Source organism: Thunnus maccoyii, chromosome 5, assembly GCF_910596095.1.
Source record: "Thunnus maccoyii chromosome 5, fThuMac1.1, whole genome shotgun sequence".
NCBI classification, from domain to species: Eukaryota; Metazoa; Chordata; class Actinopteri; order Scombriformes; family Scombridae; genus Thunnus; species Thunnus maccoyii.
In genome coordinates this window covers 16,934,920-16,961,392 of record NC_056537.1, presented here as the reverse complement: position 1 = coordinate 16,961,392, position 26,473 = coordinate 16,934,920, and the positions used below count along the sequence as shown (strand labels likewise).

Below are 26,473 nucleotides of genomic sequence, written 5' to 3'. Positions count from 1 at the left end.
AGAAAAATTGACTGGCTCCTATGGCACATCCCATTTCTCCAAAGAGCTGATTAAAAAAGAGATGTGGTGAATCTCTCACACAAAGCATTCTACATAAACACAAGGGTGAATATTTTGAGTTTAAATCAATGTTGGCAAATACACCTCAGAGTATTTTTTTTATAAATTTGCATAATCTATTAATCTTTAAATGTAGTATTCACAGTACTGTTGCCAACAGCTGGTAAAGAAAATCAAAAAGGCTTTCAGATAAATAATACATCCAAAGTGTGCACATTCTTCCCAAGGCATCTATTGTTAACTCGGATGAAATAGCCGCCTGGTATGCTGAAAACATTCAATATTGTAGTCTGAGGTCTCAACAATTTTGAGGATGCTGTTTGTGCTAGAAATTGAAAACTGGGGGAGAGACTGAATGTGGGATGCAGAGTTGTGTAAATCACACCATATGTGCACAGGATTAGGAGTGTATAACGTCTGACTCTCTGAGTAGTGCTGAGGACTTGATGCAGAGAGTCACACAGTACCAGGGTGAAGCTCTTGGGGGAGGCAGCCCATCTCTTGACTGTTGTAAGTGGCCACTCCTGCACCACATCCTTGGTCTTCTCATCCACTCGCATCACCGACTCTTTGGTTATTCCCAGGAGCCGCGGGACCAGCTTATTTTTACCCTTCATCTTTTCCTGTCAGATAGGAAAACATCAGACAGCATTTATATCGGTGCTAAACACCTACACAGATGATTCATTCAAGGCGCGAATACAAAAATCGTTGTGCCATTCTGCTGCTGGTGCTTTTGTAATACACATGCTGCACACGTGGCTTGAGGCCCTAAATGGAGGAGGAGAGGGGCAGCTGTGAACTGACCCAGCAGAGTTCAGCCTTGTTTAACTGCTGCTTTATTGAACAGGGTCTCCACAGGCTTTAGTCATTATCAGCACACCAGCATGGTGCTTCCACCGGCTCTCTGCCTGACCAGCTCCAGTGGCCTCCACTCTCTGCCCACTGAAAATCTATTACAGCTCACTTCAGAGGCCGAGCCTACACTTGGCGCCCCTCCAGGGGTGCAGAGGACAATACAAAAATTAGCAGTTTGTAGAGACGGGGGAGTTAAAATATGTATGTTTCATGTCTCAGGGTTATTGTTTTTTATCACTAGGTCAAAATGGAGAGCTCTGAGAATCACACAAAGGCCAGTAAGTGAAACAGCTTCTAGGTTCAGGGCTCTTAAACACAAGGACAGATAACATTATCCCAGTGATCATGATAGCGACACACAAAGGTTTATTAAAAACTTCCATTGTTTTAGGTTACATTATTTGAACGTCATAATTATCCATGTTGAATTCAAGCAGGATGTTCTCAAGCAGGATTTTCTTATCTTAAGTGGGTAGCTGGGTATGAGATTATTTTAAATTGTTTAACCTTGGTTAAGGTTTGGGAAAATCTGCTTGTGCAAGAATCACAATAGAGGGGGGCTTTATATTGTACACACTTGCATGCATGCCTGCAGGCACCAAGGTTCTTTTCTCCCAATATACTCTACAATATTTCCATATTTGTGAAGAACTGTGAGAGCTCTTGCCAACCTGAAACCTGCAGTGATTAAAGACTGACAGATGAGAAATGGAAGGTTACAATAAACTCACAGACTTTGCCTCAAAAAACCCAGGTCTGTGCTTTTGCCTCTGCTAGCAACAACAGCAGAGTGCAGCTGTAGTGAATTATTTAACAGTCTTGAAATCTCCATCACTACATTTCCTCATCGAACACAGACTGCGCTTGTACATGTAGATGCACATGCAATCGTCCATACACACACTTGTGCACAAAGATAATCGGAACCCCGCAGTCTGCCTTAACTACAGGGCCAAACATCCCATTTATCATCCATTAAGAGCCCAGCACACAAATGCACTCTTCCTCTTTTGCCCTCTTTCCTGAAAGTTTGTATCCAAGTGGGCTGCTGTCGGAGAGCTTTTACAATACCTGCTGGTAAGACTTCATACTATTCGCATGCTGCACTTCCATTCCACTATTGTGTTCACTAAGCCAGAGCACAACAGAATCGCTATTGTCATAAGTATTTCACAGCACCCAGTGTGCTACTGAACGGCAAATGCACAAGCTTCCACTCTGAATCTTCTAATTTGTTGTGGTAATGGGCTTTTGGTGTTTTCAACAAGCTTTCATACCTGTTTAACACCATAGTGCATTTCAGAACAGCTTTCTAATTACAGCTGCCACTCATTAGCACAGAAGCATTATGTGTCTGCTTGCTACAACCAGGTGTATCATTAAACTGATATTGCTCAGTAATTATTAGGAAATTTCTTTTTATTTTCATGGCTTTGGCCACCATTTCTAGCAGTTATGAGAACATTGAACTCATCAAGTTTACTGCTGAGATCTTGGAACACTGTAATATTACTACAACAAAGTCAGACAGGCCAAGCTATACAAGAGGTCAGACAATCACACTTGTTAACAAGTTTAGTCAGATTATCTATCATTTTATTTGAAGGTTAAACCAAAAGTGAGCATCCCTCATAATCCTTTATCTTACTTCAAAGTTGAACCAAGAAGTCGGTCTGTAAGTTATGATGGATGTTGACGACAGGCAGTTTGGTTTTACCATTAGCCTCTGCTTTCTCATTGGCCAACCAATAGTGTAACTTCATCACTCAGTGAGTCAGAGACGGACAGACATTCAGGGTTATAGGGCTGGTCTGTGGCCAGTCCAGCCAAACCCCCCCCCCCCCCCCCCAAAAAAAAAAACACAACTGAAATCATCATTAAATGGCTGAGATAACTTTTTTATGAATGTGAGCAATTAGATTATTGTCTGAATTCAATGTATGTAATAATCTTATTTTTCACTAATTTACCTTTTATATGGGTGTAAATTAGCATTGTTTTAGCTCTTACCTTCACCAGGAAGAAGGACACTCCATATGTCTGCAAGGACCTGGCAAGCTTCACATACTTCACTTTTGCCTCAATCTCCGTCATCTCTCCACAATTCTTATGTTCCTGGACACAGAGCAACAATCTCCAGCTCCTTAGAATGATCATTACATCTTCACATACCTGAAATGCTGTGACCTACAGAACATGGTTTCTACTTTCTCAATTTATGCGTCAGCAGAGAACAAATGACTATAATTCCCTTGAGTCTCAAAGACACTATTTTTTAAATGCGACATTTCAACAATGTAATGTACATACTTGGAATATTTTCTTCTCGGACCCTCTCTGCTTGATGTACTCTTTAGGTAGGAACTCCTTCAGGCTATGGAGATAAATGACATTTTTAAATGGTTACTCTTTTGAGCTACAGGCATTTCCTTTTCTATTAACATACCTCAACATATGAGGTCATTCTTGCCTTACTGCCTACATATCAGACAACAGTTGTAACAGCTGATATCACCCCTAAGCTTTCCAGTGGAGGAAATCCCTGAAGTAACAGCCTGTACTGAAGCAGAAGGATATAACCACTGTACATGCACGGCTGTGAAGTGAACATATGAAAGTACAAGAGGCCTCAGAGAGTAAATGTGAAAGTTAGAGTTAATGCATCTCTTTGATTTAAAAAAAAAAACTTACTCCAGGAATCCAGGCTTGTGTTTGTGCTCTGCGTGGGGTCCAAACTGGATCTGAGCCTGGATCCCTGCGAACTCACAGGCTTTATCAAAGGAGACAGGGTGGGATCCATTCAATATATCGTCCCTAGCCTGGAGGAGAAATAAGGAGAGGAAAGGGGGTGGGAGTGACTGGAAGGCAGTACCACACAACGAGGACAATGACAGAACTGAAAAGGCAGAATTATCCAAAATTCACCGAACACAGCTCCGTAAATGAGCACTTCATTGTATGCTTTGAATCCACTATGGCTTCAGAGAGGATGCCTTCTAAGTGAATGACTAAATGTGTTTGTAGAGCAGGGACGTCATAACTGAAACTCATCTACACAGGGGAGCCAAATAAGACTTGTTTGTGACAATAAAAGCCATTGTGCCGGCTTTCAAATGTAACTGCTTCAACAATTTGTCATCACAGCCCATTATGTGTTATTAAAAAGGAAAACACATTACAGAAATGCATCTCAGTCTTTCACAATATCCCATCTGCATTACAGACTAGCCCTCAATATGTTGTTAAGAAATCTAATGACTGAATGTATTTTCCCACTGTGCAAAAAAAATTAGAAAAAGGCTTATGCCTGTTTGGTGCTGCTGAGACATCACTTATGTTTCAATGCCTTTTCAGCCAGCCTGTCTACATTATCTTTATCATTTAGGAAGATGGGGAGGGAGAAGCCTTTGTTGACATCTTTCAAATGGTTGTCAGTGTGTGCTGTTTTCTCCAGGGGGCAGTCAGCTCTGCCTCTCACTCTGACTCTCTGTCTTCTCTCACTCTCTTCTCTTTCTAGTTCACTGCTGCAAAATTAATGGCTCCAAAAGCTGAGAGGCCTTGCTGACAGTGAGAAAGGCTCCGTCAGTGCTTTTAGCATTAGCATATCAGCACACAGTGTGGACTTGACTCATTCTTGCGTCCCATTACATCAATGAAAAACTAAGCAGCAGCTTACTGCTGTAATGAGGACAACAATCTCCTCCACTCACAATCAAGTCCTTTCCCCAGTGCAATTCACAGTGGGGTACATAAGCTCTTACTGAACACAAGAAGACACTCTAAAATTAGCCCTCACACATGCCGTTCACTTTGGTGCACTCTGCTCACTAGAGTGTAGTATTGTGAAGTAAGATGCTGGGAATAATGGGAGAACTAGATGTAAAAGTCAACATTTAAAAGAGAAGTAGAGTAATGCATCATGTGATCAAGATCATGTGTTTACACATATGAACATCATATCCTGGTTTGAGAAACCTGGGTAAGCCCTTATCCCAGTTTTGAGAAACCTGAATGTGCTTTCTGGAGTACTCTGATAGAAACTAGGATACTGTTGGATGTTTCACAGATGCATCCTCAACTTGAATTACCCAGTGCTTAGTCAGTAAAATAATGATATGATTATAAATCATGTCATGATGATGTACAAAGTAAAATGAAAGTGAAAGTTTAACACAGGTAGTGAGAAGGATACATTTTATCGGTTGCTGCTCTCAACCTCCATCAGTTGTGATAAGACGGAGAAGTCAAATCCAATAGATAAGAGATGACACAACAGTAGTCAGGCAGTTAGAAGTGTGCGTTCATCCTCAAATGCTGCGATAACTCAGAAATGATATTGTGTGACTAGATGTGGAGGAGTCAATGACATGGCTGCATTGACACACAAGTGATCAGAAAGTGGATACTGTCACAATCACAAATACAGAGATATGAATAACCAGGTTTCTCTATGTTCCATATAAAAATAATATCTCAAATCAAAAACAGGATAAGGCTAAAAACTGGGATACTACTCACTGCATTACTAACAACATACTATATACTGTAGTATATTACAGTATGTGGGTTTCCTGCAGTGTTTTGTAGCAGAGGTGGGCTTCCTCGCCCAAGAGAAACAAAACCTCCACTGAAATCATAAAGAATAAATATACTTTTCAGAAATATAAGGAAGAAGAGGCACTATTTCACCCTGCAAAATGTATGTATATTAAGTTTGGCTAGTGTTCATCTACAAACTATGTGTGAGGATCACCTCGTCTTGTCTAAACAATTTTGTGGAGGAAACTGTTATTATTCAGTCTGGTATTACATACAATGTTGATTAAAACAACTGTTAAACCTCAAAATAAGCAAACATCATACAGGTACAGTATCTCTTTTGGTCATATAATCCAACTATGTATGTCAACAGACAAGACAGTGAGGCGAAACCCTGAATTTCTCTTAGTGATACAGGCACTGGTTCCACGGTTGTTTAATAGAGCTGCATGAGTGGAAGTGTAGCAAAAGACATCAGAAGCTGTGACACATACAGCCTGAGGCTACAATGAGGTCAACCAGTCCATGGTGGCCTGTGCAGAGCACAGAGCATAATACAGCCATAAATATAAATGCTGACATAGGGAAACACTGAAACAACTAAACGCATGGAGTGTTCGATCAGGATACTCGCTAATAAGTCAGTGCTTAAAGGAATATTAAACAGCTTCATGGCCTGCATAACACAGTTTTATTCTGAAGCCAAATCCTAAATATTCTAAATAAATATCCTAAAAAAGCAAATAATACCATAAAACTGCAGACTATTGAGATCTTATTTTTGTATCTCATTTTTGACAAAGCAGCACAAATTCCTCATCTGGCTTTGGAATATGCCATCTCCTGGTACAAATAGTATACATGTATAAGTGAGCATAAATGGAAGCAACAGAGCAGTACACATGGGGTGACGCTATTGCTTCAGAGGTTTATCCTGTTCTTAACACAAATACATGACAGAGAGGGAGTGGCCGAGTAGTAAAAGAGATTAGTCTGTTACTGGCAGAGCTTCCAATATGTGTGTGTGTGTGTGTGTGTGGGCGGGTTTGGAATCATGGAAGCTTCAAATCATTAATAAACATTTGAGCTCATCTCTGATTCGCAAGGATGCTCCATTAAAAAAAGAGAAGGCAGCAATAAAATCATCATCTGTACAATCTGAGTTCTTGAAAGTAACAGGGATTGTGAATGATGATGTGAATAGGAAACTGTGTGATCATTATGCACTTGAAAATGGATGAAAAAAAGGAGAGGAAAGGAAAGAAAAGAGCCTGGGGTATGTTCCACTCTGCAAAAGATCTCTCTTCTGGCTCTGTTTGGCCTTTTTAACACAGTGACAAATTAGAGCTACTGCCATGTGAAGAGTCTCTGTGATCTGACTGTGTAACAATCTGACTGTGTTCGAGAGAGAAAGAGGGAAAGATGGATGGGGAAGGGCAATGGACAGGCATAAGGAGGCGGGGGCAGGAGGCGGGGTTGTTATTGTGAAAGGAAATATGAGTCTGTGTTGTGAGAGGAGCATGATATGCACTGCGCTGTAATGTGTGCCAGGGTAAGAGGGTGTGGATGTGTGCGATTATGTCAGAATGTGTAGGAGATGGAGAGGGAGTGGACACTGATGAACTGGGGGGGAAGGAAACTGAGGGAAAGAGAAATAGAGGCCAAAACAAGAACGGACAGATAGAAGGGAGGAGAGCAGCAGGAGCACACAGGGAGGGTGGACGGCTGGATGGCTTTTATGAACATATTCACTAACTCCAAAGACAGCAGGGATTGAAAAGATGAAGAGAGTCAAATACCAACAACTACACATATTTCACACACTGTATACTTCTAAGTGAGCGCCGTGTTTGCAGCGCTTTAGCATTTTTGTGTGGGAGAGCATGCAACAATTTTTGTGTATTTCTTTCAAATAATATGTTGCATTCATTATTTGTGCGAGTGTGTATAGTATACTCTCAGTCTCACAGGGTACATCTGTGTGTGTGTGTGTGTGTGTGTGTGTGTGTGTTTTGCTACGTTGCTGTGTGAGTCTGGGTGTCAGTGGGGAGTGCTTCTTGCTGAGAAAAGAGACTTATGTGAATGCAGTGATGTGTGCAGTGAGCAAACCCTGACTTGTGCGGTACCGGACTCAGCAGACCCCCCTCAGGGAACCCCCCCCCAGTCTGGGTGGGGGGCCGGGGGCGGTGGGGCAGGGCATTGGTAGAACCAGCACTCCCCAACACACACCCCCCCACAGAAATAAAGCAATTTACTAAACACACAACGCCTCATCTCCAGACATATCCCTGCAAAACCAAACTACATCTCTCTCTAGTCCATAAAACATAAACATCCACCCACCAGATATACACTGCATATTTGACTAATCGACTTAATGCCTCTCAAAACACCTCATGAGTATTATTTCCTACATCTTCAATGCCAGTGATTCCAGACAGTCAGCATATATACTATATATATATATATATATATATATATATATATATATATATATATTTCTTTATTTACTTTGGAGCTTTACTTAAGGTTGTAGTAGAGATCCCAAAGTTTATACAGAAACCAAATATGTCAGGCTGAATTTGGGGACATGTCTCAAAAATGATGCACACGATATTTCATTCAGTGTAAACATCATATATCTTCAATAAAGCATTGAAACAAGCTGGTACACAATATATATATAAAGTAGAATTAGATAATTGCTTAAACCTTAAAGCTACTTATTAGGAAACATAAGGGGACTTGTTTCAGCAACTGAAAAGCTTTGCACCTAAAAGTTATGACAAAACTAATTTCCATGGATAACTTAGCAGATACTTAACATTTCTAAAATGGCTGCCTTCTTTTTCCATGTTGAAAATAGCAAGCAAGCAAATTCTCATTGATTTTGCCAGACCACAAAGGACAGTAGCATGGCGTTACAGATGTGTGCATCCTCAGGTCATCCTCTGAGGTACCAAGTGGACACTCATCTTAAGGTTAGAGCCCACCCAAAGGACACCGATGGGGTTGATTACTATATAAATGTATGTAGAAGATTAAAAACTAAAAAGAGTAGTGTGATGGTGGGAATCATAGAGGAACTTTGACATCTCGTTATTATTGTATGAACAAAGAAACAAGTCCATCCTGTCTGGACCACATCAGAGCCAAACTCATTTGACATGGCCAAAAATTTGATGAACGCTACATCACAGAGTAGTTACTGAGTCAAATTACACTGTCTACTGTCCCTTCTGGAAAAAAAAAAAAATTCTGTCTCTTTCTTCTGTTTTTTCTTACTAGTGTAAGGTGTGTTATAGGTTTACCTGAACATAGAGCAGGTTTAGTTGGACAGGGTCCCGCGAGTCCACGTTCTGGTCCGAATAGAAGAACTTGCGTCTGAGCAGCAGAGTCTCACTTTCCTCCACTCCCTGCTCTCTGAATGTCCTGCTGTGGTCGAGCCAGTTCACTGTTCAATCAATACACACACTCTGTTACCAAATGCACTGAAATGAATAGATACTCACTTATCAAGGACCTTACTAGGGGAGGATGGTGAAATTAACCAGGCACTTCAAAACAAGCAGACAAATCAGCTTAGACAGACAATCTACCAAATTAATCACAGGGAAGTGAAAATCTTGACAGGGCACGAAAAGTGTCATATGCATTATTTTCTGCCGAGATGGAAACTAGTTTTCGGCCACAGTTGGATGGTGATTTATATGTTCGCATGTTTCAAAATTTAATTGGTGTCCTCTGGGCAAAAGATAACAGTGGTAAGTAATTCCATTAAACTTTGATATGTCCATGCAATAAATTAGACTTGAGTGATAAAGGACATGTCCACATGATGGTGTTAACTCAGATTCATTAATGTGAAAATAAGAAGCCATCGAGATATCAACGACACTTCGGGAGGCTGTTGCAAGCTCGCACGTACAATCATCATCTGTGTGGAGTTTGGCTTTGAGCTTTTCCATCTTCCTCTCGTCTCGCAGCAGCAGCGTTCTGTCTTTCTTCAGCGTCCCCATTCCATCCTCCTTCTTGTCCTCTGTCACCTCCTGGATGAGGGAGTACTCCTCATAGTTGGTGATTCCTGAAAAGGCGAGCAAGTTAGCCGGGGGATTCTCAGAGGCGGAGATAACTTGTGTCATGATAGAAAAAAAAAGGCATCTCTGTAATTCTCTTTTTATCTCTCTTTCTCTCCCTGCTTTGAAACAGAAGTGATGGGAAGCTGGTACGGAGCCAGCAAACTAAAATGGGAGTCGAGGAGGAGAAGAAGCCAAGCAGAAAGACCTACTCTACACAAACATTTTCCAATAAAGCTATCTGCCAAATACATACCCCTCTCCTCCTCACCCAAATGAGCCTGATAGCAACCCATTATGATTGAAATATACAGCGTAGGGAACACCTCAGTGACAGGCCAGGATGGCACTGTCTGGGCCTTAGGAGCAACACATCATCATTTATTAGAAATAAGCTTGTTTGAGCTTGATAAATCATGCCCATCGTGCTCTAAACAAAAAGTGATTAGGTCTTTATTGGGCATACATGAATGCTCCGAAGTATTTAACAAATACTGCTGTTCAAATATGAATTCAATAGCACATAATAAAACAGTAACATAATGCAGTTCTGCAAGAAGTCAAGTCTACTGACTAAAAATAAAATGGAGGATGAATAATTCAAGCCGTGGACGACGGGTTGACAAGATTCATATTAACGGTACTGGGAGACTATCACTTACCTATTCTACTGCATATGGTCACAAGCAGCTCCCCAACTGTTTTTGAATCATCCACCATGATGGTTTTAATGGCACCATCCAGCATTTTGATCTTTTGTGGCCTCTGTTTCTTCTTGTACTCCAAAACATCCTGAGAGAAAAGAGAGGAAGCACAATGACACCACCCCAAAAAAATGGCTGATCTTTCTCAACAGTAAAAATGCAGTCGCTCCCAGCAAGCAGTGAGGCATTAATATCTCAGGTCCCACTAGGAAATATAAATCACTTTAAGAGATGATGAGTGACACTGACAGTTCTCCACTCGAGACTATATGACTTATTCTTACTCCGTTTCGCAGCATGTAGTAATCCAGGGTTCTTCCAGACTCGAGCCAGATTCCTTTCCTGGGATCATCGTCAGACAGGAAGAGGCCATAATCTGAGGCTGAAACACAGAGCGACACAGTATATGCAAATGTAGACACCTATAGATTTACATTAAGCAAATGAGATTTTCCGAGTCATCCACCAACCTTGTCCTGACTGGGCTTCTGGGACTCTTTCTCTGATGATTCTACAGGCGTCATACACAGGCGTGGATGGTTCGAACTGCATTGTCTTTACCACATTGCACTGGCGCACACAGATCTTTAGTGACAAGGCCACCATCTTGGAGGTTATAATGGCCTCACCGACCTACACACCTGAAAAACAACCGGAGAAGAACTATTATGCAAAGTTCAGAGTGTGTAAAGCCAATATCCTGAGTAGATGGTCTGTGTTATGGCTGGCATCAACAGGCCATTATTAAAATGTCCTCTCATAAAACAATCACGAACGAAAGTGTAAAGCGGAAGTCTCAGAGGCAGAATACAATTCCACGAGACAAAGAACAAATCATCACAATTATCTCCTCTGGGACATTTTTACCTGTGAAATTGAAAGTGTGTTACAGCGTACCCCCTGCCTCAGCAGCTCCTCGTTCTTCCCCGCTGTTCTGATATTAAAGGGCTATGTGTGTGGAGAGCTTCTGCCTGATTGCAGTGCATGTAAAATTAGCCCAACCAAGGTACGTGACATAACCTTTCAACAGAAATAGGGAAAAAAAAAAAAAAAAGTGCAAATCTCTCTAATCGGCAGGAATAACAGGAGCCGAGTCAAAACACAGAAAATGACATTCCACCGCTGCATCATTATTCGCTCTTCTCCCGGTTTGCTCTCTCCCCCAGAAGCAGACTTCACTGTGAGACAAATCAGTGGGTGTTTTGTCACATACTGCAATTAGGGTGAATCAATTCAGACATTCTAAGACTCATATGTGCAGAAAAAAGAAAAGACACTGATACTGCAGAGGGTTTCTCCTCTTCCTTGACCTTGGCTTCAACAGGAAGAGGAATGAACATGATGAATAGGGCCATCTATACCAGGGAGGCTCTCTGCCTCTTCCTTGCACACTTTATAGATATTCAGTCTAGTTCTTTTTTTTTTTTTTTTTGCAAACAAAAATTAATCTGTGACACTTTCAAAGCCAAACCATCTTTCAGGGAGAAGATATACCAGCATAGATTTAGAACTGATGTTACTATATTCGAAATACTACTTTAACTCTAAAAGAATTTCAGTATTTTTCACCATAGTTGGATACAAAGGCACAAGTTCAAATCTTCACTCTGACATGATTCAGATCTCAGCCATACAACAAAGAGTTTTTTTGTATTCGGGATTCACAGTTCATCCACAGGCCCTTTTGAGGCAGAGCAGAGAAAGTCTGAGAAGTAAATTTTCTATAATGATGGAGTTGTGAATGAGCCCGCCTGTGACTGCGGCTCTGTCATGGCCATGGGTTCCTCTCCAATAGCCCCTCTCCTTCCCTGAGTTTTTCTTCATACAAAATGGGAAAGACAAGCACAAAGAAGAAGGGGTAATGGCGCCGCATGAGCTCTGCTCTATACAGGCTGGCGGAGAAGCCCCACCGAGTTTTTGTCATCCATCTTTTCCACGGATTCTCTCCTGTAGACAAGCGACTTGAGATCCCAGAATGACAACGTGGCAGGCCAAATATAGGCTATGTATTGTGCAGATAAAATGTTTGCATCTTTGTGGGAGTTTCTCAAGGATTTCAGCAAGATCCATCTCCAAGCCAACATTACCTGCGACGGAAGACATTAGTTTAAGATTACAGTAATGTAGGTCTGCTGCTAAAGCAACAGTCACTTTAGGATCTGTTGTGAGTAGCATCAGTCACTTCAGAGAGTAAGCACTGCAGAAACCACATGATGAAACCCAGGAGGATAATGATAATCCCTGAGCTTACAGTAGTGTGAGAGCACATTTTTCACTGGGATCCTCGTGCAAACACTCCAGTGCAGCCAGCTCCTCATTAGCTCTGCTTTCAAGCATGGATGGATCTCTGTCTGAGAGAGGAGCTATGAGAAACAACTCACTTATGAGCCTTTCTGTTGAATCTCATTATTTATGACCCTTTCTTGATCACCAGGTAGACCTAAAAATGTAATTTCAAAGCACTATCTCCTGCGACAATCACTAATCCATCAGAAAAGTGTCCTGCATTAAATTAGGTTTTTTTTTTTTTTACTACTCTAAATATTAAGACATGAAAATGGCCAAAGAGCAGCTTGCTGGCGAGTCTAAACGTGGACAATTCAATAGAGACCAGGGAAGGCAGGAGCCATCTGGAGAGGATACAGCTCTAATGATTGACTGTAATACCAGCAGCAGCACAGAGCCTGAGAGCAACAACTGCTGCGATTACTGTAGCAGTCTGTCACACAACAACCCAGGAGGCAGCAGGACAGGAAACTTAAACGGTGTTTGGTCCAGGGCTGATCAGTTTGTTTGGACCAAATGCTCAAACAGAACAACAAATTTGAAGCAGAATGACCCTTGAGAGCATAGCAGGGTGTGGATGAGCATGAATAACATTCCTTCAAGGACACCGTGCAACAATGCTGCAAAAGGGGTGCTTTAATTTTGCAGTTTTTATTCAATCAATAAAGTAAACGCCTGCTGGTACATGTAAAGTGCAACAAAAGCCAGGATGAGTTCTTCTTTTGAAAGAGATATTCCCGGGATACCTCACGTCATCTTTCCATGATATCCAACTGTGAAGAGTATACAAGCTCTTTACAGCTGCTTTGAACGTGTTCAATGTGGCAATCATATGGCAATTACTGCACTGTGTAGTATGTGTCATCCATACTGCACAAGATTGTCCCCCTACAATTTACATCACATGGCAGGGCACTGTTGTATATTAAGATCAGTTCATACTTTACACTGTGTGAAATACAAGATATATTCTCTAAACAAACTCTCCCGCTCTGAAGTAATTACCCATTAATTAGGATGACAGACCTTCCTGACCCATTGTAAAAAAAAGTGGAAAAAAAACAACTAGAAAATACAGTAGAATGAAAACAACCGCAGTGAAATGAGAGCAGGAAATAATCACATATTTACAGTGTATATAATTTTCCTGTTCTTAAAGCACCAAATCTAAACCATCCCCCCGCGTTGCAACGGGATTTTCAAGGTCAGCCCATTAGACTGAGATCGCAAGAGAAACAGTAATGATTCAGTGGTAAACAAGGCATTTTAGCTTCCATCTGCTTCAGTAGCATTTGTGAATAGAAACCCAAATAGTGATGCAGATGCAAACATCAGGCAGCCATTTCTGTGAGTATAAAAACAGCCGCTTACGGATGAAAAATAGATTAGTGTGGCAATGCTCATGCAAACACGATTGTAAATGATGACAATACCATTTTAATAAGCTGTGATGGATTTCAAAATTACCCCAAAGCTAAAATGAAATAGCCAGTAAAGCAGCAGTAAAACACTGCGGCTTCATCCTTCACTAACCTCGCAAATATGCCAAAATGGCATTTACTATACCATATTATCCCCATCCTTGTGGACTATTATTATTGTGTAATTTAAGCATGTAGCATGTCAGTGGCATTGAATGGAGGGGCTGAAAGCAAAATCCGACCTCAGCAGTTCTCAGGACTGTTGAGAACAGCAGGATTAAAGCATGTGTGCATTGATAATATGTTAATAGGCTGAACTGCTCAACACCTCCTTTTCTCTCCTTTTTTACATCCTGCACTGACACTGTGAACACAACAACAGCCTTTTATCCCTGTCTGATTGAACGCAAGGTCAGTTTCCTGCATGCCCATTCCGTGTCTCTGGAGACCAACAAGAGTTTACTGGCAACACAGACAGCTAATGGTGGGTCCCATAACAGCAAAGAATATTTGTTATTGTTTTCATTTGTGTATTCGATTCCAATATTTCTGCAACCCTGGAACTAAATTACTGTTCAAATCTGTGACAGGGAGACTTCTCGGGTTCGGGTTTGTTTATTTCTACCAGATGTGAGTGCTGTTTCTAAATGTAATGATGTCTAAGCTATCATTTTGAGCCCTTCTCCTAATTTGAATTTGCTATAGCAGAGCCCTAATAGTATGCTATGCTATCATAAATAAATCTTTATTATGAGAAATACTTGATTTACAGCAAATACCGCAAATCATTATATGTCTATTTGAAAGCGCAGGGCTGTAATCTACGTAAGTAGCACATGAGGCCACATAGACATCATTCTGTCAGTTTCCCTTCACCACATTAATAATCAGAGGAATATGATTATGGCACACTGACGCAAAAAGTGAAACATTTGTATGCTGCTGAATGAATGACGGATAAAGCAGTTTTATTCTTTTAGAAGCTTCAGAGTGTAACAATGCAATTATTACAGTACAGCTTATTATCACATCTTTTTTCAGTTAGTGAATATAAAATTAGTCATGCTCTCTGTAACACACATCGCTTCCAAATGTCCACTTTCTTTGTGGAAACTATATATATATATATATATATTGTCCTTGTGCTTATTTCCTTGCATTGAACACTCACTGAATCTGGAGTCTGACTGAATGCAATTCACATAATTAGTAAGTCAAAGGCTTTCACCTCCATTCTTATCACATCCTCCGTACGTTTCATAAATTAATTAATCACTGCTGCTGCAGGACACACCAATCACTGGACAGCATTATGAAGCAGAACTAACCATTGCTATTTAAAGTTCACCGGGATTACTATGAACATGCTGTCATATCATAAAGGGCTTGCACAGTATTATTTTTACTTAATAAAGTGTTAGTCAAGCAGCGCTTTCGATTCAGATGAAAGAAGGCATTGAACCCACGCTCTGAATTTAAGCCCACACTCTACATTCTGAGTTACACTGACTTATTTTTTCAGCTACGTTTAAAAATGAACCTTGCTGCTATGACCCACTCTTCGGACTACAGGCTCTGCTCCTGGGCTACACACTCTGCTGTAATGCAATTTAAGGGCACAGATACTGACAGAAATTATGAATCTTGCCCTTGTCACAGGGAAGGAGAGAGCAGCTCCTCTTGCACTAAAAATATCCAGCAAAGTAGAGCATCCTCCAGCAGCACCAGGATCAGCGCAATGAATGTAACTCTTTCTTCCTAATCTTAAAAGACAATGGTGCTCAGTAATACCTTAGATCTGACAGTAGATTAAAATGAGCTGTTATTAATTCTTTAATTGTAATTCTTAGAGAATGACAGATAGAAAATCAGGGAGTAAACTGAAGAGTGTGCATAGGATAGGATGTGCTTAGCTCAGTTAGATTACTATTTAGATATTATTGGTTTAGGCTGTCTAACAGGCCTTGGAGTCAATACACTGAGTCTTACAACACCCAGAATGATTCAATATGTACCATCCCTCCTCTCATTGAGATGTGAAGAATGAGCTTCCTAATAGATGGAGACAGAAACAGCTACTAGAGGATGAGAGCTCCACCCAGCAGCTGCAGTCACCCAACCAATGAGCTTGTTCCTTAGTCATTCAGCCAGTGCACTTACATAAACTGATGGATGCAGATCAGCCCAAAACAATAAAGAACTCAGGCCATGATGATTTTATTAACATTATCAACATTTCTACCCATAAATCTCTCATTGAACATTTACAGTATGTGGCTGCTGGTCCAAGAGCCTACATCTGGTTTTAGACTGATAACTATGGGAGATTGTGTGATGTAATGGTACTAACCAGAGAACATGTTTGGAGTCAATAGCTCAGCGTTTTGGAACATAAAAATGATCTGAGCCCAAAGAATAGTTTCATAAAGAAAAATTATGACGTATTTCAACTAACTGAAATATCACAGGAATATGAGTTAACACATTTGTTTCTATAAAAACAGTCATATGTAAAATCTGTCATCAGCTGGTTTTTCTACATATCCAAAGCTTCAGTAAATTGAGGGAGAATTTCAACCCTTCCATGGTGGGTGATTATTATTATTTTTTATTTTATGAACATTTTATGAACATTGTGAACTAGACCTGCAACAATTAGTCGTTTAATTGATTGGTCAATCAACAGAAAATTAATCATCAACTACTTTGATAATCGAATAATTATTACAAATTTTTTAAGCAAAAATGAAGACCTCACCATGAAATTATAATGGGCATTTTTCCACTATTTTCCTTGCATTTTATAGACAAAACTATTAATCTAGAAACTAATCGAGACTTTAATTGATAATGAAAATAATGTTTAGTTGGAGCTGTATTGTGAACACCACATTTTCACTGCACACTCTTCTAACATATTTATTTAATGCCAGTTATGTAATTGCTGTATTTAAGATTTAACAAGTCCTTCAAGAGGCTTGAACCATTCAATCCACACAGGTTTGCCTACTACAGTACGTGTTGTTCACTGCGTACCATATGGAGGGTATGTATGTACAGTATGTTCATTCTGGATTACATCCAGATTTTATTTTAATACCAAAAAAAATACAGCAGATTTTTATTTTTTAAATAATTAATATCTCAGATTTAATTCCCATAATACTATAGCCCCATACACTAAAAGGCCATTTGTCAAATAAGATTAACATTAACGTGAACCAAAACTAAAAATAGCCAGCCTGGTATCTATTAGTATCACTACAGCTCCACCAACATATATATGCATGTTGAGTTGTTGCTCACAGAAACGACAGTTGCCTCTCAGTTCTCACACCAACTGTACAGCATCAACCCTGTGGTGACATAAGCTGCACACAGAGTATCTGAACATAATAGCATTAGTGTACCATATTGTAACTGATGATACTGAGGAGCAAGAATCCCCAGAATGTGCTTGTGAATGACAGCAGGCAGAATGGGTTCTTGCTTCAAATTGCAGTGGGTTTGACAGGCAAAACCTCAACATAATACCCACAGTGTACAATTTCAAACAAGAGTCACATCAATTGTAGGTTCAATTGAAAATGTTTTTGTGGAAACAACAAAATATCAAACTGATGTCTTGTCATAAGGTGTATGAGAGCGTTGGCGCTATCAAGCCTTTTCAACCTCCTCTCAGATGCATTTTTGCACCTATAGACATGCGTGTTGTTTATCAAACAATCTGGAAGCACTGCTTGCCTGTCATCTGCGATGCAACCTGTGTGCAATCAGTGAAGTGTACTCAGCTCCTTTATGCATACGGCTGGATCATGCCAATCAGACGAAGAGATATGATGAAGTGTGGTGATTGCACATTCTGCTGTATTTACTGAGCTTCACTCCATTTGTAAGGGTCATTTTAACTACCTCTCAAAAGCAGGTGCAGATTTGTGAAAAAACATTGAAGAAATGTCGAGGTGGTAAAAGGAAACTGTTAAGCAAATGACCTCATGAATGTATGGTTGCAAAAATCTAACAGGATTTTAGAAAGAAAAATAGTAGTAATAACACAGCAACAAATGTCTGGAATGACTGTACAGTGATGTGACTTCACCTCTTTTTCATTACCTAACTATTCTATATAGCTACTTCTGCATTAGAACCATTCCATGAATAAACGTAATCATTATTTTATCAGTAATACATAGACAACCGAAACATTTTCACGGGTACAGTATGTTTTCAGTTACCAGTTGGCAGCCGTAGTAGACTGTTTCAGAAATTAATTATATCATTTCATAACTATTTCATCACGTCATCTTGATCCTGAAATTTCTCTTTTTTTGGAGTAAATCAGACCCTAAATGCATGCAAACTGTGGGTGCACACTGAAGAAAAAGTATGACGTAACGTATGATTTGCCAGAAGCAGCATGTAGAATACAGTACACAACCTCCTTGAAACCAAATTCTACCCAGCAAAATCTAATCAAGAACAGTGTCCTCTTATAGATTCTTTCGGCTATGTTGCTCAAACCAGTTGGGAGACTTACAGTAAATCGGCCTTCTGTTTCTTCCCTCTCCTGCAAAGTGATTATGCAGGACTATGTGCCAGCAATACAGTATGACATAATTGAAATGCTATTTTATCAAAAGTAGACAGGACATGCACAGGGAGATTAAGGGGTATCACCAAAAGATTCCACAGATGTGACAGTAATTAATGCAAGAATATGTAAGTACAAGACTCATGAAATCATTGAATTACAAAGGTTACAGTGCTCCCTGTATATCAATGTCGACTTTCCCTACACCGTACAACAAAGTCAAACTGGCGTTGGTACAGCCTTTCCTACAGAAGAGCAGCAGCTTGCAAGAACTGTCTGCCAAACATGATTTTATTATAAAACAGTCTGACAAAACATGTGCGAAATGAACAACACAATCTTTTATTAACTGTATAGCAAATCATGTGGGAGTTAATGCCTAACACTGGAGCACAAGCAAATACAGCACAACAGGTAGAGGGTGAAGTGAATGCATAATAACACACACACACACCAACAGACTCCAAACACAAACTAATCAGACTTTGTTGACTTAAATATTCAAAATGGATCATCCTGCAGTGGGATGTGAGTATTAGATGACACTCTCACACCTTGGGCTCCCACAAACAGTATATTCTGTCATGTCCTTTAAATCAGGTGACTACAATCCCCCGTCTGTGCTTCCTCCCCAGCACTGAGCCTCTCTCTCATACTTCAGTAGCCAACTGCCTACTACCACTTGCATGCTGATTACAGTATCAAGAGAAGTGGAACGGAACATACGCTGGCTTCGCTCCAAAGTGTGATAGACCGAGGGACTCTATCAGCATTTTATATCCTCTGGCATGCTGGAAAGGAAGAAACCTGACACACAATGGCAGAGAATCACTGTTCTGGCTCTTTAACCAAAACCAAACATTTAGCTAAGAACATACCAGGTGTGAAGTGCAGTTCCTATTAGTCTCTCATACACAATGTCTTGTGTTAGTACTCTCAGTAGGCTTAGTGGAGCATTATAAAAGGCAACTCTTACCAACATTGTAATCTATAACTGTATCAAAGTGGTCTTTCTAACAATAAAATCCCCTGTTAATGATGAGTGGAACCATGTTGTTGTATGAGAGGAGGTTCAGGGAGAGGCCATGTTGTCGGCCCATTGTTTCCAGATCAGCGACTCTGCCCGCAGTTGCCATGGCTGCTGCTGTGCCCACCTTTTCCTGGACATATAAGGCTGGACAGCAGCAGCAGCAGCAGCCACATCCACTCTACCCTCAGGTCCACAGCTGCAACCGCTTCAAGGGTCATCTGGATGTACGACGCACCCTGTAGTGATTTACGGATTTCAACTTTTTAAGTGTCAAGCAGACAAGGTCAGGGAAAGCTTTAACAATGTTATGGGATCCTTTATCTGTGTAGATTACTACACAATCCCGGTTTCACCCAGAGGGCCTCTCAGCTATCCTGTCACAAGTACATGAAAATGTTCAGCAGAAAAAAAAAGAGATTGAAGAAGGTGACTTTGATTCATTTTGATAGAGCGTGTCTGAAAAATGAAAATACCTCTCTACGAAAGTGTCACTTCAGTTTCGCTGCTTTGTTGAAAGCAGTGCAGAAACCTAATGTAACATTTTGTGTGGAGAGCTGCACTGATAGAATGAGAAACTGTCAGTGATATCATGTACTGGTACATTGATCTCCACAGTGTACTGAAGAAAACGTGCAGCACATGTGCAAAGACAGGCACTTAAGCAAGACCCTTTTCCTCAACTAACAAAACAGCTTTCTAGAGTACGTTCCCTCCCAAAAATGATGAATGATTGGTCAACAATAAAAGTTAAAAGCAAACTGTGCCGGGCCAAGGCAAACGAAAACCCCCATTATTCAGTTAACTTGGGAGTACATTCCAAGCACAGTATCATTGAGCGCCTCGCAGCTTTGTTTTTCTCTCAGCGAGGACTAAAAGCACTGGAGAATCAAATGTTTAAATTGGCTGTAGAAGGCGTATACAACAACTTTCCCTCAGACATGTACTGTACACTTCAGAAAGTTCTTCAAGCGGAGTCTGTGCGCAGGAGGCCAGACAATAAATTGGAGAAGTCTTTTCTGAAGAATGTCTAAAAGACATTAATGCTTTTAACAAGATAGTTTTTCTTGTATATTCTGCTGCTACAATCCCCAGGTGAGGAGAGGTACTATTTAAAATAGATGCACTTCTAGTTTGTGTTTGCCTATTTAGAAAGTAATATAACCTTTGAAAAACATTCAAAGCAACAACCAAAATGTCAAAGTGGTGACAATCTTTTCTCCATAAAAAAGCTTTCTAAAATATTGAGTGGAAGAGACATGGTTCAGCAATATATCCTCCTTATTTTGCTATTATAGCATAACAGCCAACTACTCTGTTTGTTATTCTTGCTGCTCCATAAGCAGTAGAGAGAAGAACCTTGTTGAACATTTGTTTAATTTAAAGTATAATTCCTAGTTTCAGAATACACTCAGAATAATACATGAAAAAGTGATGTAATTATGCAATTACAGGGACAACAGCTCTTGCAATCAGTTACTTTCCTCCCCTGGGATCTAGTTAGGACATGTACAGTTAAACATGCGATACGGAGCAAAGTGAGAGACAATAATGTCAAAAAAGGGACACATAAATCATTTTAGAAGTCTTCTGCCATCATTTCTTACTACTTTCTTTTTTTACTTCCACTCTTCTCACTGGATTTCCAACTCTAAACCATGCCCAAGTGTTCCTTATTACAAGAAACAAACATCTCTGGCTTAAATACACCTCATAAACATCTGGTCAAGTAACCACCCACCCACACTCAGCACAGATCCCCTTTGCTTATTGTGCAACAGGGTCAACTGATGAGAACCTGCTGACTACTTTAAATTCTTCTTAAGCATGCTTCCAGCTGAGTGTCATGAGGACTGAGGGAAAACACAGCGATACACCTCTGGCCACATCTTGCAGCTGGACCTGTAGTGAGATAGAGGAACCACATGATACTGAGTGGAGCATGTAAGGGATGCTGCCATGCTTAGTTAAGGACTCACAGACTCACTATTTCATGCTCCACATCTGCTGGTTGCCATGGCAACCCTGGTTTTGGGCAGTTCCCAGGTCAGGTGATTTCTGTCAGCTGCAAAGAAAAAAAAGGGTGCCTTTTCTATGCGGTGCAGTTAGCAGAAGAAACCAATGAATGATAAAAGGCTCTGACTTTCATTAGTGGTTCTTGAGGTGGTCACTGAAGTTTCTTCAATGGCTATACACACTCAGTATTTAAAGAGACAAGCTGTCATCTATTACACATCAACTGAAGTGTGTCTGCCTCACTGTGACTGAACAGTTGATTTTTGTCTGATAGTTTCTCACAAGGCTAGATAATAAAAAAGACTCAGCAGTAAGTGCTCAAGGATGTCAGTAGATATTCTACAACTGAAAATACAAAATAAAACCAAGGCACAAACAGGAGGGGCAGTATGAAAGACCAACACTGTTATTACTGCTGAATCACAGCTTTTGTGACTCAGCAAAATATAATCTACAAAACCGAAAGCAACAAAAGTGAACAGAGACCTCTTTCGTCCATGGTCATGCTACGTTTGTAGATGCAGTCACAATGTCATACAGTTTCAATTCCTCAAGTTTGTGAAGACCAACTGAGGTAAAGATTCCTCTGTGCTTCATTGTTTATTTGTCATCTATTCAAAAACACTGCAAATTGCAGAAAGCAGGATTTTCTATTTACTAAATGTGCTAGTGTTAACCACAATAAGTGGATCAGAAACCCAGAAAAGAATAGCTGTATATCAGAAGGGCTTTACAATTACAAGCTGGTCATTATGACAGCATGGGTGCAGTTGAATACCCCAGTGTGGGTTTCATACAAACAGAAGCAGCGGGAACCGATCATTAGGAGCAGGCGTCTGCAGGGCCGGGTCCCAGTAGCTCTGTCGAAGCCTGTGTGAGAGGTCCTCCGTCTCCTGGGGAAGTCCAGAGGAAACATGCCGTAGGCCAAGCGCTCCCCAGTTCCCCTCTCTTTAACCTGATTACTGTAATGAGCTTAGAGACTGTTGGATGCACAACATCTAAAGCGGATGCAGACAAACACACTGTACTCACTCACTCGCTGACTCTCACTCACAGCTGAATGCAAGGCGGATCATCAAGCTCGGACCCAGCATAGCTAGATGGCTCACTTGCCACAGAAATCATTAGGGTAATGGATGAGAATAGAAAATTGCAATTTGTTCGAAAGTGATGCAGGTTTAAGGGGCAGCTCAAAGAAAAGTTGTCAAAATGCCAGGGAAATGATGCCAGTCAAAAAAGATTTAAGAAATGCCTTTACGTGAAATTTGTGCCTGAAGAAGCCCACTGTCACTTATCACAACTGATGCAGTAAACTTTTGATCTTTAGACCTTAAGTCAAGCACTACACACCCCGCTCAGCATATTCAATTCATACTGTGCCTCCAGCAAACAGGTAAGATGTGAAGTGTAAATGTAAATCAAGGTGTGTCCAACTTTAGTCACTATTATAAACAGATTCTGACTGTGTGTCGGCATACTAATAAAGCTAAGGATATCTTGTTGGATCATCTGAGTCATGTAAACTCCAAAGTAATGATTTCAGCTTTCCACACTATCCATTGGTCCAAGAATACTGGTTGGCATTTAAATCTGATAAACCTCCACAACAAAGACATCAACATGCGCCCAACCACTCATGTTCTTAGGTTTCTACTGTAAGTGAGCATCTAGAGACGCAAAGTTGACTTATGGAGGGTATAGAGAGAATTTGTTTAAATTCACTTAGTTGAGTGTGCATCTGGAATTTCAACATGACTTTGATCATGTTAAGCCGCACATCACTATCTGTCCGATACAATCTTCCTGTTAACACCAGTATCATGCAGGCACTGAGGTTTGATACATTCCCAAAACATCCAAGGACACCCTGTCAGGCTGTTGCACCTGTTTCTAAGATCAAGAGGGTGCATGTCACCTGGAGTATCGTGGGAGTAACTGTGCTAGACATGGCGTGTGAAGTTATTGTTGGAATATCTCTGCTGCCAGGTACAGTTCTAAATTATGATGAATAGTATAATAAAAGCATGTTCACAGTTGTATGTGTTTGCTGAACACCAGTGTACAAACAATAAGGGACAGATTCTTGCGAGTTGCAGGCTTAGCAAATACCATGATAGCTGCATTGTCAGAGTTTACACAACTGCTTAAAATGAAGAGGGAAAAAAAAAATCCATTAAACTCTGGTGTGTGATGCAAATGTGGAAAAGTATGGACAAATGGCTTTTTCAAAGTTTGTTGAAAACAATGGACCCATTCTTTGCTCAAGAACTAGGCCTAGTTTTTATACCAAATAAACATCCGGAGATTTCTTACAGGCAAAGATGCAAGATGAACTCAGTTGTTTTAAATGTTGAGTTTGTTAATGTATTTGTATAATTAATGTCCATGGAACCAGTTTAATATTCATGCAGGCACTCCAAGAAAACTGACTTAAAATGCACATATTTAACTGAAAAGCCCCAGTGAAACACACATGTACATGCCACATGAAGAATGGATATAGACTGTAAGCATTAGACACTCATCATTTTCATGTCCAATATAACTTTCACAATATTCTTGCTCACATTTCATAACATACAGTATAGAATTTGCACAATACCTTATGTATTCAACTTAAGTACCAAGGATTTTACCCAATTCGTTTAGAAGATTGACAAATAAACAGCATTAACTGTCTTCCAGGATCACGGGCAAGGTATCAAATGGTTTAGTGACCACGGTATATTTTACAAGGGCAGTTATTTTCCTCCCTGCAATCAGAGTGTAATTAAGTCTGTTACCTCGCCTGACAAAGACAGAGCATCATGGCGAAGGACAAGACAACTGTAAGAAATGCCCTGTTCTGAACACACTGTGAGATTATCCTGTCCTTGAGGAAAATAGTTTTTATGGTACTGTGCTGATTAAAAATCCATGAAACTAGAATAATTCAGACAAATCAGTGTTTGTATGGGCTTTATAAAGATACACTTTACTTTAAAATATTTCCCGGGCTATCAGATGCCAACAAACAACAAAGAGAATTTGCTACTAGCTGACTCCCATTTGGAAGCCCTGACACTGATGAGAAATTCTACAAATTTCTCTCATCAGTGTCACGGCACATCCTTTGAATTACCATTTCCTATGTTACAGTTCTGTGGGTTTATCTTTCTTTATTCTCCAAAAAAGAAGCAGGATTTCTTTGGTCACTTCTCTCAAAATGGCACTAAACACTATCCATTTAGAGGTTGTGTGTTGGGGCTGCCTAATGTATATACTGTAACACAAAGCCAGCATGTGACACTGCAACTTGAAGATGGTGAAACTAAAGCCTATAAGAAAAAAAACTAATTCACTGTGTTGGTTTACCTATGGTCCACTCAGTGATTGGTAAATAACATATCCTGATGGGATGAAAAGGATCCCTGCTGCATGGTGCGCACTCCACAAAGCACTGAAGTTTGTAGAAAAAGACATTCTACCCCTGAGATCAGGCCTGCAGTAGGTAACAAATGACCATTACTGGCTTATTTGCAGTCAAATCACACTTTGCATCACAATTCCCACTTATCCCATAGTGTTTCCTTAATTATCAGGGTTGCATATACTTTGAATGCATAATTAGCTTGTAACTCTAAAATCTGTGGCTGTATCCATTCTTTTGAAGACCAACCTTGACGAGAGCATGAAAATAAAACATCTATCTGTCACAATTGTCATTCTAATCTCAGTTTGCTTTATCATGTCTTCTCTACAGGCAGGCTCATTTGTAAGACACTGCAGCTTTGCAAAATCACTTGAAGCTTTGTGTCATTCTGAACACCAGTTAGTTTTCTCTGGCATACTGCTATTCATCCAAAGAAATGGCATTGAAGGCAATATCATCTTATCACTCCTGTCTCCACCAATTTTGAACCAATTTGACTACCAGCCTCTGTACATATTGTACGGAAAATGCAGTATACAAAAGAATTACAGTATTTTAAAGTGGACAGATTATGTTTATGATACAGAGGGCTCCATTAGAATGTCGGTCAGTTGGTTGGTCCACTTTGGTCCAGATGGATATACTCAATAGTTTTTGAATGGATTGCCATGAAACATTGTACAGACAGTTGTGGTCGCCAGAGGATGAATTGTAATGACTTTGGTGAACCCCTGACCTCCCCTCTAAAGCCACCAGCAGGTCAACATTTTTGTTTTTTATTGAAATATCTTGACAACTATTGGAGTGACTGCCATGGAATTCAGTTCAGACATTCTAGCCCTCTTTAGTATTATATAGTATAGTACATATGGTATTATAATCATTTTGGTGATTCTCTAACTTTAGCACCATCATCAGGTCAAATATTTAATTAGTCCAATATTTTGGTTTATGACCTAATATCTCCAAAACTAGAAGACACTGACCTATCCAGTCGCCTCTCCGTTAGCTCAACTACAACTATTCAAGGTAGATTAACTTTATAAATTAATTTAACATATAAATTAACTAAGTAAACAAAAATAAAAAAATAAACAAATAAATAAACACTTCTCTTAAGACCAGTCTACATATTAACTAAGTAAACAAAATCACTGTATTTCCTCTAATAGTGGCCAGGGCCTTTATTTACCTCATCTGCAGAGGGTACCAGGCCTTTATTGGAAGCAGCCTTATATTAGAGGAGAGGCCTTTATTTCTAACTTCCTCTGTTTGATAAGTATATTTGTTCATATTTTAGTATGAAGCCTCCTTGTTTTCTGATCTGCTTCCATTTGCTTTGTTAATTTTTTGTTACTGCATTACCGGTAATTATGGTAGTCTGCACCAGAGACTTGCACTGGCCGAGACAGCTAACTGCAACATGGAAGACAGAACCACGTCTCGAGACTGTGGGCGTTTGTGTCGTGGTTTTGGTCTTGGT

General features: G+C 40.1%; 1 protein-coding gene across 8 annotated transcripts in view; it reads right to left on the bottom strand.

The window, feature by feature from the left end:
- The window catches only part of tln2b (talin 2b), an 83,522-nt gene that overhangs the window by 38,611 nt on the left and 18,438 nt on the right, over nucleotides 1–26,473 (bottom strand). For all 8 annotated transcript variants that reach the window (XM_042411281.1, XM_042411282.1, XM_042411283.1 and 5 more), the window contains exons 2-10: nucleotides 10,708–10,878; nucleotides 10,522–10,619; nucleotides 10,196–10,325; nucleotides 9,386–9,541; nucleotides 8,769–8,911; nucleotides 3,610–3,737; nucleotides 3,229–3,292; nucleotides 2,929–3,033; nucleotides 528–683 (exon numbers count right to left, since the gene is read on the bottom strand). In XM_042411281.1, the coding sequence (XP_042267215.1) occupies nucleotides 528–683; nucleotides 2,929–3,033; nucleotides 3,229–3,292; nucleotides 3,610–3,737; nucleotides 8,769–8,911; nucleotides 9,386–9,541; nucleotides 10,196–10,325; nucleotides 10,522–10,619; nucleotides 10,708–10,843 (1,116 nt within the window). In that variant the 5' untranslated portion in view covers nucleotides 10,844–10,878. The remainder of the gene's footprint in view (nucleotides 1–527; nucleotides 684–2,928; nucleotides 3,034–3,228; nucleotides 3,293–3,609; nucleotides 3,738–8,768; nucleotides 8,912–9,385; nucleotides 9,542–10,195; nucleotides 10,326–10,521; nucleotides 10,620–10,707; nucleotides 10,879–26,473) is intronic.